Below are 12957 nucleotides of genomic sequence, written 5' to 3'. Positions count from 1 at the left end.
TACATTCTGGGAAATCGTGCACTAAGGAAGGCCTTCACAGTAAGTAAATACTTCCTTTACAGGAAGTAAGAGATGTGCCAATGTCTGTGGTGCAGATTCATATGATTGGTTAACCAAGAGTAGTGACCTCATCAGGCTTCTATAACTGTGTCCCTCTCACAGGAGGGGCTTTCTGACTGCTATTTTCTCTCTGAGCTCATGTAACTCTGCTTAATAAAAGGCCTCTTTTGAGCCAATTGATTTAAGCTCTCTGTGCTTTATAAGTTCTACTCAGTCTACTAAGAATCAATTAAAACCACAACACTACCTTACTGGTGTGTGTGTGTGTGTGTGTGTGTGTGTGTGGTTATATCTGTGCCCATGACCCTGTGTGTGTCTGCGGGTGTGCTTGTGTGCGTGTCTCTCTGTGTGTGTGTGTGTGTGTGTGTGTGTGTGTGTGTGTGTGTGTGTGTGTGTGTGTGTGTGTGTGTGTAGGCGGGGCTGCGTACGCTGCAGGACCTGGCCCCAGAGATGCGCATGGCCATGGCCCTGGAGGAGGAGGAGGGGGGGGGAGGGGGAGGGGCTGGAGGACGGAGAGCACCAGGTGAACCCTGACCCTAACCTCAACCCTAACCCTAACCTTAACCCTGACCTTAACCCTAACCTTAACCTTAGCCTTAAACTGGTTTAGATCCTACCTAACCCTGACTAACCATAACTAACTCTGACTAACCCTAACCAACCCTAACTCTAACTAAATCTAACTAACCCTGGGTAGGACTTTCAGACACTGCCCTAAACTGGTTTAGATCCTACCTACAGGACAGAAGCTACTATGTCTCCATTGGCAACTTTGTATCTGACCAAATTAAAATGACATGTGGGGTTGCCCAAGGGTCAATCCTTGGCCCCCTTCTATTCAATCTCTACATGCTTCCATGTTTGGGACACATCATAAAAAAGAACAACATTGCAACTATGTGGATGTCTACAAATAAACTTGCCTTAACCCTAACCTAACCTTAACCCTAACATTAACCCTGACCCTAACATTAACCCTGACCCTAACATTAACCCACCCTAACCTAACCTTAACTCTAACATTAACCCTGACCCTAACATTAACCCTGACCCCATCCTTCACCCTAACCTAACCTTAACCCTAACCATAACTTTAACCTTTTTAAATCTCAACTTCAATGCGGCGATGTCGGGGTCATCAGGGTCCCAAGTCCCCCAGCTCTGGCAGCGCCGCCCCCCCGACCCCCCTGTCCCAGGAGAAGGAGAAGGCCGTGGAGGGGGGGGTGACCAGCGTGTTCGTGGAGCCCACCCCCAGGATGCTGTACGGGGACGTGGTCACGGAGCAGGTGAAGCCCGCTGGCCCCCCCGAGCCTGAGGTGGTGCTGGAGCAGCCCCAGAGGACCACGTCCCTCCCCAACAGGTACGTCTGTCTGGCTGTCTGGCTGTCTGCCTGCCTGCCTTCCTGTCTGTCTATCTGTCTTTCTGGCCGGCTGGCCGGCCGTCTGTCTGTCTGTCTGTCTGTCTGCCTGTCAGCCTGTCTGGCTGCTTGCCTGTCTGTCTGCCTTTGTATCTAACCATCACATTTGTCCCCCCCCCCCTCCCAACCTCTCTCCATCCTCTCCTTCTGGCTTGTTCCTCCTCCTCTAACAGGATGGACTCTGTGGAGGTAGAAGCAGCACCAGTATCACCTCCAGCACCAGTATCACCACCAGCACCAGTATCACCACCAGCACCAGTATCACCACCAGCACCAGTATCACCACCAGCTGCAACACCAGTAGAACCAGTACCAGCAGAAATACCACCAGTGGTTGAGGTTGCACCAGTAGTAACACCAGCACCACCAGTAACACCAGTAACACCAGTACCACCAGTACCACCAGTGGAGGTGGCAGCAGTCGAGCCGGTGTACCACAGGGAAGCAGACCCGTCGTCTCCCAGGTGAGGAACAGAACCGTGACTCAGATTCTGATTCAATCTAGTCGTCATTGACAAGAGTACAAGTACATGAGTGCTGTGTGATTTGTACAGAACAAGGGGACAGTACAGTTAGGGTATGTGTACAGTGTGCAGAACAGCAGTTGAAGTCCTCAGTCGTCAGGATGCTGTCGATGGTGCAGCGGTAGGAGTTGACCAGAACCCTGGGAGACAGCTGGGCCTTTTTCAGTCTCCTCAGGAAGTATAGACGCTGCTGCGCCTTTTGGGCCAGGGTGGAGGAGTTGAGGGTCAAAGAGAGGTCCTCTGAGATGTGGACACCCAGGAACTTGAAGCTGGGAACACGCTCCACCGCCATCCTGTTGATGTAGATCGGGGTGTGTTCGTAGCGTCTGGTTTTCCTGGTAATCCACAATGAGTTCCTTGGTCTTCTTGGTGTTGAGGGCCAGGTTGTTGGAGCCATGAACAGGCATGCAGTCGTGGGTGAAGAGGGAGTAGAGGAGAGGACTCAGAACACAACCCTGTGGGACACCAGTGGTCAGGGTCAGGGTGGAGGAGATGTGGTTGTCAAGCTTAACAAACTGGGGTCTGTCGGTCAGGAAGTCCAGGGTCCAGTTACAGAGGGGGGTCTGAGCTTGGTGACCAGCTTGGAGGAGATGATGGTGTTGGATGCTGAGCTGAAGCCAATGGGCTGGATCCTTACGTAGGTGTTGTTTTCCTCCAGGTCTGTCAGGGCAGAGTGCAGCGCCGAGGAGATGGCGGCCTCTGTCGACCACTACTTACGGTAGGTGAACTGGTGCGGGTCCAGTGAGGAGGGTAGGCGGTCTTTAAGGTGACGCAGGGCCAGAGTCTCGCAATGTCTTATCTGATGGTGTTAATAACAAAGGGTGTTCCACAGGGATCAATTCTTGGTCCAATTCTTTTTACTATTTACCTCTCGAAGCACTTCCTTGTGGTGGGGGTTAGTTAGGGCAACGTGGCTGCAGCGGGGTTCTTGGGCACCGGCACAGTGTGGACCAGGACCAGGACCCTCTATGTATGTTCACATGTGCTGTCTGTGTCCCTCTAACACGACGCCCTCCTCTTCCCCCTCCTAGGTATGCGTATCAAGAGGCGCCTGCAGCCCCACCCACCCCCGCTGAGGGCAGCTACTACGCACCGCCCGGCCCTGCCTCTTCTGGCCCTCCCCCTTCTCCTGGCCCCGCCCCTCCTCCTGGCCAAGCATACGACATCCCCACCATAGCTCCTCCTCCAGGGTACTACCCAACCAAAGCCCAGAGTTTGACTCCTAACGGCACCTACACCCAGAGTCTGACTCCTAACGGCACCTACACCCAGAGTCAGGTCCCTAATGGCACCTACACCCAGAGTCAGGTCCCTAATGGCACCTACACCCAGAGTCAGGTCCCTAACGGCACCTACACCCAGAGTCAGGTCCCTAATGGCACCTACACCCAGAGTCAGGTCCCTAATGGCACCTACACCCAGAGTCAGGTCCCTAACGGCACCTACACCCAGAGTCAGGTGCCTAACGGCACTGTGCCCTACGGGAACGGGAACATCGGGAGCGGCTACACTGGCGGGAGCGTTAACGGGGCTAGCATGGTGGACGGCAGCGTCTCTGGTACCAGCAGCGTCAACGGCTACAACACTAACGGCAGCTACAATGGGAACGGCAGCGAGGGGAACAGCAGCAACGGTATCGGGGCGCGGTTCAGGAGACGTCTCCTCCCGTCCACTCCTGCAGGTGAGACGGTCGTCAGGTGGTCTGTCTGGCCCCTCCCTCTGTCTGTCTGTCTGGCCCCTCCCTCTGTCTGTCTGTCTGGCCCCTCCCTCTGTCTGTCTCTCTGTCTGTCTGGCCCCTCCCTCTGTCTGTCTGGCTCTCTGTCTGGTCCCTCCCTCTGTCTGTCTGTCTGGTCCCTCCCTCTGTCTGTCTCTCTGTCTGGCCCCTCCCTCTGTCTGTCTCTCTGTCTGGCCCCTCTTCTGTCTGTCTGGCTGGCCCCTCCCTCTGTCTGTCTGTCTGGCCCCTCCCTCTGTCTGTCTGGCCCCTCCCTCTGTCTGTCTGTCTGTCTGGCCCCTCCCTCTGTCTGTCTGTCTGGCCCCTCCCTCTGTCTGTCTGTCTGGCCCCTCCCTCTGTCTGTCTGTCTGGCCCCTCCCTCTGTCTGTCTGTCTGGCCCCTCCCTCTGTCTGTCTGTCTGGCCCCTCCCTCTGTCTCTCTGTCTGGCCCCTCCCTCTGTCTGTCTGTCTGTCTGGCCCCTCCCTCTGTCTCTCTGTCTGGCCCCTCCCTCTGTCTCTCTGTCTGGCCCCTCCCTCTGTCTGTCTGTCTGTCTGACCCCTCCCTCTGTCTGTCTGGCCCCTCCCTCTGTCTCTCTGTCTGTCTCTCTGTCTGGCCCCTCCGTCTGTCTGTCTGGCCCCTCCCTCTGTCTGTCTGGTCCCTCCCTCTGTCTGTCTGTCTGGCCCCTCCCTCTGTCTGTCTGGCCCCTTCCTCTGTCTGTCTGGCCCCTCCCTCTGTCTGTCTGTCGGTCTGGCCCCTCCCTCCCTCTGTCTGTCTGTCTGGCCTGTCTGTCTGTCTGTCTGGCCCCTCTGTCTGTCTGGCCCCTCCCTCTTTCTGTCTGGCCCCTCCCTCTGTCTGTCTCTCTGTCTGGCCCCTCCCATTGTCTGTCTGTCTGGCCCCTCCCTCTGTCTGTCTGGCCATTCCCTCTGTCTGTCTGGCTCCTCCCTCTGTCTGTCTGGCCCCTCCCTCTGTCTGGCTGGCCCCTTCCTCTGTCTGTCTGTCTGTCTGGCCCCTCCCTCTGTCTGTCTGTCTGTCTGTCTGGCCCCTCCCTCTGTCTGTCTGTCTGTCTGGCCCCTCCCTCTGTCTGTCTGTCTGTCTGGCCCCTCCCTCTGTCTGTCTGTCTGGCCCCTCCCTCTGTCTGTCTGTCTGTCTGTCTGGCCCCTCCCTCCCTCTGTCTGTCTGTCTGTCTGGCCCCTCTGTCTGTCTGTCTGTCCCTCCCTCTGTCTGTCTGTCCCCCGGTGACAGGTCAGGTGACAGGTCAGGAGACAGGTCAGGAGACAGGTCAGGAGACAGGTCAGGAGACAGGTCAGGAGACAGGTCAGGTGACAGGTCAGGAGACAGGTCAGGTGACAGGTCAGGTGACAGGTCAGGAGACAGGTCAGGTGACAGGTCAGGTGACAGGTGAGGAGACAGGTCAGGTGACAGGTCAGGTGACAGGTCAGGTGACAGGTGAGGAGACAGGTCAGGTGACAGGTCAGGTGACAGGTCAGGAGACAGGTCAGGTGACAGGTCAGGTGACAGGTCAGGTGACAGGTCAGGAGACAGGTCAGGAGACAGGTCAGGAGACAGGTCAGGTGACAGGTCAGGTGACAGGTCAGGTGACAGGTCAGGTGACAGGTCAGGAGACAGGTCAGGTGACAGGTCAGGTGACAGGTCAGGAGACAGGTCAGGTGACAGGTCAGGTGACAGGTCAGGAGACAGGTCAGGAGACAGGTCAGGAGACAGGTCAGGTGACAGGTCAGGAGACAGGTCAGGAGACAGGTCAGGTGACAGGTCAGGTGACAGGTCAGGAGACAGGTCAGGAGACAGGTCAGGAGACAGGTCAGGAGACAGGTCAGGAGACAGGTCAGGTGACAGTTCAGGAGACAGGTCAGGAGACAGGTCAGGTGACAGGTCAGGAGACAGGTCAGGAGACAGGTCAGGAGACAGGTCAGGAGACAGGTCAGGTGACAGGTCAGGAGACAGGTCAGGAGACAGGTCAGGAGACAGGTCAGGAGACAGGTCAGGTGACAGGTCAGGAGACAGGTCAGGAGACAGGTCAGGAGACAGGTCAGGAGACAGGTCAGGAGACAGGTCAGGTGACAGGTCAGGTGACAGGTCAGGTGACAGGTCAGGAGACAGGTCAGGTGACAGGTCAGGTGACAGTTCAGGAGACAGGTCAGGAGACAGGTCAGGTGACAGGTCAGGTGACAGGTCAGGAGACAGGTCAGGTGACAGGTCAGGTGACAGGTGAGGAGACAGGTCAGGTGACAGGTCAGGTGACAGGTCAGGTGACAGGTCAGGTGACAGGTCAGGTGACAGGTCAGGAGACAGGTCAGGTGACAGGTCAGGTGACAGGTGAGGAGACAGGTCAGGTGACAGGTCAGGTGACAGGTGAGGAGACAGGTGAGGAGACAGGTGAGGAGACAGGTCAGGAGACAGGTCAGGTGACAGGTCAGGTGACAGGTCAGGAGACAGGTCAGGAGACAGGTCAGGTGACAGGTCAGGAGACAGGTCAGGTGACAGGTCAGGTGACAGTTCAGGAGACAGGTCAGGAGACAGGTCAGGTGACAGGTCAGGTGACAGGTCAGGAGACAGGTCAGGTGACAGGTCAGGTGACAGGTGAGGAGACAGGTGAGGAGACAGGTCAGGAGACAGGTCAGGAGACAGGTGAGGAGACAGGTCAGGAGACAGGTGAGGAGACAGGTGAGGAGACAGGTGAGGAGACAGGTCAGGAGACAGGTCAGGAGACAGGTGAGGAGACAGGTCAGGAGACAGGTGAGGAGACAGGTGAGGAGACAGGTGAGGAGACAGGTCAGGAGACAGGTCAGGAGACAGGTGAGGAGACAGGTCAGGAGACAGGTGAGGAGACAGGTGAGGAGACAGGTCAGGAGACAGGTCAGGAGACAGGTCAGGTGACAGGTGAGGAGACAGGTGAGGAGACAGGTGAGGAGACAGGTCAGGTGACAGGTCAGGAGACAGGTCAGGTGACAGGTCAGGAGACAGGTGAGGTGACAGGTCAGGAGACAGGTCAGGTGACAGGTCAGGAGACAGGTCAGGTGACAGGTCAGGAGACAGGTCAGGAGACAGGTCAGGAGACAGGTCAGGTGACAGGTGAGGAGACAGGTCAGGGGACAGGTCAGGAGACAGGTCAGGAGACAGGTCAGGAGACAGGTCAGGTGACAGGTCAGGAGACAGGTCAGGGGACAGGTCAGGAGACAGGTCAGGAGACAGGTCAGGTGACAGGTCAGGTGACAGGTCAGGAGACAGGTCAGGAGACAGGTCAGGAGACAGGTCAGGTGACAGGTCAGGTGACGTTGTGTTTGTTGTCCTTCCAGGTCGCCGGCCGCCGTCCTTCAACATCCAGTGTCTGCGGGGTCACGCCAGCGCTGACGACGTGCTGCCCATCCCCGGCACCTACCACGCCAACTCACCCCCCTGCAGGGCCCGCCTCCAGGTAGGGCCCACACACACACACACTGGATCAGGCTTCATATATAGATGGTTTGAAAATGATTATTAACGGACAGAACGCAATGTCTTAACTGATGGTGTTAAGTGTGTTAAGTCCAGACATAAGAAAGGGCGTTCCACAGGGATCAATTCTTGGTCCAATTCTTTTTACTCTTTACTTCAACAATATTGGATTATCTGTAAATAATTATAATCTGTATCTATATATACCGATGACACTGGTAATGTAATACTCCTAATATATGTATACTTATATAAAAAGGTACTCCTAATATATTGTGGTTTTACATGATGTGTTGATTTCTGCATTGAACTGTGTTGTGTGTGTTGTTTTGTTGTTGTGTAAACATTGTGGACAGGTTGCTCCTGTTAAAGAGGCCGTGGTCTCAGTGTTTTTCCCCCTGTAGAAATAACGGTTAAACAAAACAAATATATGACCTTTGACCTCCCGTCCTCCCTCCCTCCCAGCCCGGCCGGAGCTTCGACTCGCGGCCCGCCAGCCCCTCCTCCCTGTCCTCGTCCTCCTGGGCCGCGGGGGGGGGGCCGCCAGCAGGGGGCGCCGCAGGGAAGGGCAGGCAGATGCTCTACGCCCCCCTGATGCTGGTGGACGAGGCGGGGGGGACCCAGGCCGTGTGGGACGGGCAGAGCGTCAGCACCAGGCGGGCCCCGGGGGGGGGAGGGGGCACCCAGGGCTACGCCAGCGTCAGGACCCCCGCCCAGATCGCCCAGGGCCTCCTGGAGAAGGGCAGCGCTGACAGCCTGGTGGAGAAGGTAAGAACCAGGGCCTGGTCTTGTCACGTGGTCCGGGAAAAACTCCAGGCCATAGGGAAGAATGGAGAGAGAGAGGGAGAAAGACCAGAGGTAGAGAGAGAGAGACCAGAGGTAGAGGTTAGAGAGAGGGAGAGACCAGAGATAGAGGTAGAGATAAAGAGACCAGAGGTAGAGGTAAAGATAGAGAGATCAGAGGTAAAGGTAGAGAGAGAGAGACCAGAGGTAGAGAAAGAGAGACCAGAGATAGAGGTAGAGATAAAGAGACCAGAGGTAGAGAGAGAGAGAGACCAGAGGTAGAGGTAGAGAGATCAGAGGTAGAGAGAGAGAGAAAGACCAGAGGTAGAGAGAGAGAGAGACACCAGAGATAGAAGTAGAGATAGAGACCAGAGGTAGAGGTAGAGAGACAAGCGCTGACAGCCTGGTGGAGAAGGTAAGAACCAGGGCCTCCTAGAGAGAGAGAGAGAGACATCCCAGAGGTAGAGAGAAAGACCAGAGGTAGAGAGAGAGAAAGAGACCAGAGGTAGAGAGACCAGAGATAGAGGTAGAGAGAGAGAGACCAGAGATAAAGAGAGAAAGAAAAAGACCAGAGGTAGAGAGAGAGACCAGAGGTAGAGAGAGAGAGACCAGAGATAAAAGAGAGAGAAAAAGACCAGAGGTAGAGAGAGAGACCAGAGAGTGAGAGAGAACGACCAGAGGTAGAGTGAGAGAGAAAGAGACCAGAGGTAGAGAGAGAAAGACCAGTGAGTGTGAGAGAAAGACCAGAGGTAGAGAGACCAGAGGTAGAGAGAGAGAGACCAGAGATAGAGGTAGAGAGAGAGACCAGAGATAGAGGTAGAGGTAGAGAGAGAGAAAGACCAGAGGTAGAGAGAGAGACCAGAGATATAGGTAGAGAGAGAGAGAGGTAGAGGTAGAGAGAGAGAAAGACCAGAGGTAGAGAGAGAGAGACCAGAGATAGAGGTAGAGAGAGAAAGACCAGAGGTAGAGGTAGAGAGAGAAGACCAGAGATAGAGGTAGAGAGAGAGAGAGAGAGTTGTTTCACCCTCCTCTCTTCCCTCCTGACAGATCCTGATCTCAGAGGGGTTGGGCATCTACGCCCGCGACCCCAAATTCGTCAGCTTCGCCAAGCGGGAGATCGCGGAGGCGTGTCACATGACCGTGGACGAGATGGAGAACGCCGCCACCGACCTGCTGATCCGCGGGGCGGCCGGCCAGCCAATGGGACGCTACGAAGAGGACCTGACTGACGAGATGAACTGTGTGATCTCATACTGAGAGAGAGAGAGAGAGAGAGAGAGAGAGAGAGAGAGAGAGAGAGAGAGAGAGAGACAGAGAGAGAGAGAGAGAGAGAGAGAGAGAGAGAGAGGGAGGGGGGAAAGAGAGAGAGAGGGATAGAGAGGCAGAGAGAGAGAGAGAGAGAAAAGGGAGGAGAGAGAGAAAAGGGAGAGAGCGAGAGAGAGAGATGGAGGGGGAGAGAGTTGGATCAAATAATTAATCAGATGTTCACCAGTCTTTAGACACGACCGACGCTGCAGAGGCCAGGGGTTGTACTGGATGATGATGTCACAGGAAGTAAGGTCCAGGAGGTGAGACAGGTACAGGAGGTGAGACAGGTACAGGAGATGAGACAGGTAGAGGAGGTGAGACAGGTACAGGAGACAGACAGGTACAGGAGGTGAGACAGGTAGAGGAGGTGAGACAGGTACAGGAGACAGACAGGTACAGGAGGTGAGACAGGTAGAGGAGGTGAGACAGGTACAGGAGCTATGACAGGGGGTGAGACAGGTGAGGCTACTATAAGGCATAAGGGGTTTTTAACATCAGGTCCTGCGCACAAGAACTGCTCATCTAACTGTTTTTACATGATTTGGGTCACAAAACTCAAACAAATAATAATAATAATAATAATATTTCCTATTCAGAATATCATATAAAGACTTTCTGAATTCCATGAATACATACAGGATACATTCAAGGAGAATTAATCATTATTGTACAGTAGTTTTTAGAGAGCTGAATTTTGCATTGTGTTTTGTACGGTACCTGAATCACTGTCACTTTGACGTCCCGTATCCATGACGATAACTAGACCAGGAACGTAGCAATACACTAGCTAGCAGCAGACTAGAAGGTGTAGTTCATTATCTTGTCTGTTTTTCAGGTTAACAGTTGTACAGTAAGATCATGAAAATTGATTTATGAGTGTCATGGCAGACACATTAACCCTAACACTAACCATAACCCTAACCCTAACCATAACCCTTACCTAACCGTATATATAATATATATATATATCGACTTCAGTGGGGTGACGTGAGCATTGGGTTATCCCAAGCATCCAAGTTAGCATCCATCATCAAATGAAGCTACGTTAGCGTTAGCTACATTAGCATTAGCCCTGTGGACCAGGGAGTGATTTCTACTGCACGAAGGTGAAGACGAGGAGGAGCACGACCTTTCACCTTTCACCTGATAGCGACGTGTATGTAGATCTGTTATATGTGACTGATACTTTAATATGTCAGGTGTTTCTGTGTTTAATAAAGTATTATGTTTTTCTCAATGTCACAAACTGTCATTTGTTGAAGTTTCACACACGTCTGCTTCTTATCAGGACAGTAAACTGTGAAGGATTCAGCAACGGACTTCTCTTAACTGGCAAGAATGTATTAGTTGATCTACTCACTAATCAAATACCTTGATACTATTTCTGGACAGTCTTTTCTAAACAACACAGTGCCGTCGTTTTAATCTGGATGAATGAAAGAAACTTCATGGAAAGCGTTGAATTACATAACGTCTCATTAGTCTCAGGAGCAGATGGAGAACATCTGTGGTTGGGATGCGCTCACTAGTCCACATTTAGACATCCCTCTTTAATTACCGCTGACCTTTGACCTTCCCCAGTGCTGTGTTGTCTTTCAACTGGGGGGGGGGAGGAGGGAGGGGGGGGGGAGAGAGGGGGGTACTGGGGGGAGGAGGAGGGAGGGGGGGTACTGGGGGGAGGGGGTGGAGGAGAGAGGGGGGGTACTGGGGGGGGAGTGGAGGAGAGAGAGGGGGTTACTAGGGGGGGGGAGGAGGAGGAGGGAGGGGGGGTACTAGGGGGGGGGGGGGGGGGTGACAGTGATGCTGTTGTTTTCCAAGGAGAGCCCAGGCCTGTCAGCAGCCTCTAGTAGCTGTCTGGTGTCTCCTACTAACCCTGGTGGTCTGAACACATAATAATACACGCTAACACACACTAACCCTCCTAACACACACTAACCTGGTCCTAACACACGCTAACCCTCCTAACACACGCTAACCTGGTTCTAACACACGCTAACCCTCCTGACACACGCTAACCTGGTCATAACACACGCTAACCCTTCTAACACACGCTAACCCTCCTAACACACGCTAACCTGGTCATAACACACACTAACCTGGTCCTAACACACGCTAACCTGGTCCTAACACACGCTAACCTGGTCCTAACACACGCTAACCTTCCTAACACACGCTAACCTGGTCCTAACACACGCTAACCGTCCTAACACACGCTAACCCTCCTAACACACGCTAACCTGGTCCTAACACACGCTAACCCTCCAAACACACGCTAACCCTCCTAACACACGCTAACCTGGTCCTAACACACGCTAACCCTCCTAACACACGCTAACCCTCCTAACACACGCTAACCTGGTCCTAACACACGCTAACCTGGTCCTAACACACGCTAACCTGGTCCTAACACACGCTAACCTGGTCCTAACACACGCTAACCCTCCTAACACACGCTAACCTGGTCCTAACACACGCTAACCCTCCTAACACACGCTAACCTGATCCTAACACACGCTAACCTGGTCCTAACACACCCTAACCCTCCTAACACACGCTAACCTGGTCCTAACACACGCTAACCCTCCTAACACACGCTAACCCTCCTAACACACGCTAACCCTCCTAACACACGCTAACCTGGTCCTAACACACGCTAACCTGGTCCTAACACACGCTAACCTTCCTAACACACGCTAACCTGGTCCTAACACACGCTAACCTTCCTAACACACGCTAACCTGGTCCTAACACACGCTAACCTGGTCCTAACACACGCTAACCTGGTCCTAACACGCGCTAACCCTCCTAACACACGCTAACCCTCCTAACACACGCTAACCTGGTCCTAACACAAGCTAACCCTCCTAACCCACGCTAACCTGGTCCTAACACACGCTAACCTGGTCATAACACACGCTAACCTGGTCCTAACACACGCTAACCTGGTCCTAACACACGCTAACCCTCCTAACACACGCTAACCTGGTCCTAACACACACTAACCTGGTCCTAACACACGCTAACCTGGTCCTAACACACGCTAACCCTCCTAACACACGCTAACCTGGTCCTAACACACACTACCCTGGTCCTAACACACGCTAACCTGGTCCTAACACACGCTAACCCTCCTAACACACGCTAACCTGGTCCTAACACACGCTAACCTGGTCATAACACACGCTAACCCTCCTAACACACGCTAACCTGGTCCTAACACACACTAACCTGGTCATAACACACGCTAACCCTCCTAACACACGCTAACCTGGTCCTAACACACACTAACCCTCATAACACACGCTAACCCTCCTAACACACGCTAACCCTCCTAACACACGCTAACCTGGTCCTAACACACGCTAACCTGGTCCTAACACACGCTAACCTGGTCCTAACACACGCTAACCCTCCTAACACACGCTAACTCTCCTGACACACGCTAACCTGGTCCTAACACACGCTAACCTGGTCCTAACACACGCTAACCTGGTCCTAACACACGCTAACCTGGTCCTAACACACGCTAACCCTCCTAACACACGCTAACCCTCCTAACACACGCTAACCCTCCTAACACACGCTAACCCTCCTAACACACGCTAACCTGATCCTAACACACGCTAACCTGGTCCTAACACACGCTAACCTGGTCCTAACACACGCTAACCTGGTCCTAACACACGCTAACCCTCCTAACA

The 12957-nt window shown here is 53.8% G+C and overlaps 1 protein-coding gene across 1 annotated transcript in view; it reads left to right on the top strand.

The window, feature by feature from the left end:
• The window catches only part of LOC308154366 (voltage-dependent L-type calcium channel subunit alpha-1D-like), a gene marked incomplete at its 3' end in the record, with an annotated part of 46477 nt that extends 37272 nt beyond the window's left edge, over positions 1–9205 (top strand). The window contains 8 exon segments of the mRNA XM_080527529.1: positions 475–543; positions 545–583; positions 1266–1420; positions 2660–2719; positions 3033–3682; positions 7027–7145; positions 7631–7933; positions 8996–9205. Of these exon segments, the coding sequence (XP_080383655.1) occupies positions 475–543; positions 545–583; positions 1266–1420; positions 2660–2719; positions 3033–3682; positions 7027–7145; positions 7631–7933; positions 8996–9205 (1605 nt within the window).
• Positions 9206–12957: the final 3752 nt, after the last annotated feature.

This window comes from Nansenia antarctica (genome assembly GCF_963989245.1).
Source record: "Nansenia antarctica genome assembly, chromosome: 3".
In the NCBI taxonomy this organism is placed as follows: Eukaryota; Metazoa; Chordata; class Actinopteri; order Argentiniformes; family Microstomatidae; genus Nansenia; species Nansenia antarctica.
Note: the sequence above shows the minus strand (reverse complement) of the source record. Positions and strands in the feature narration are given on the sequence as shown.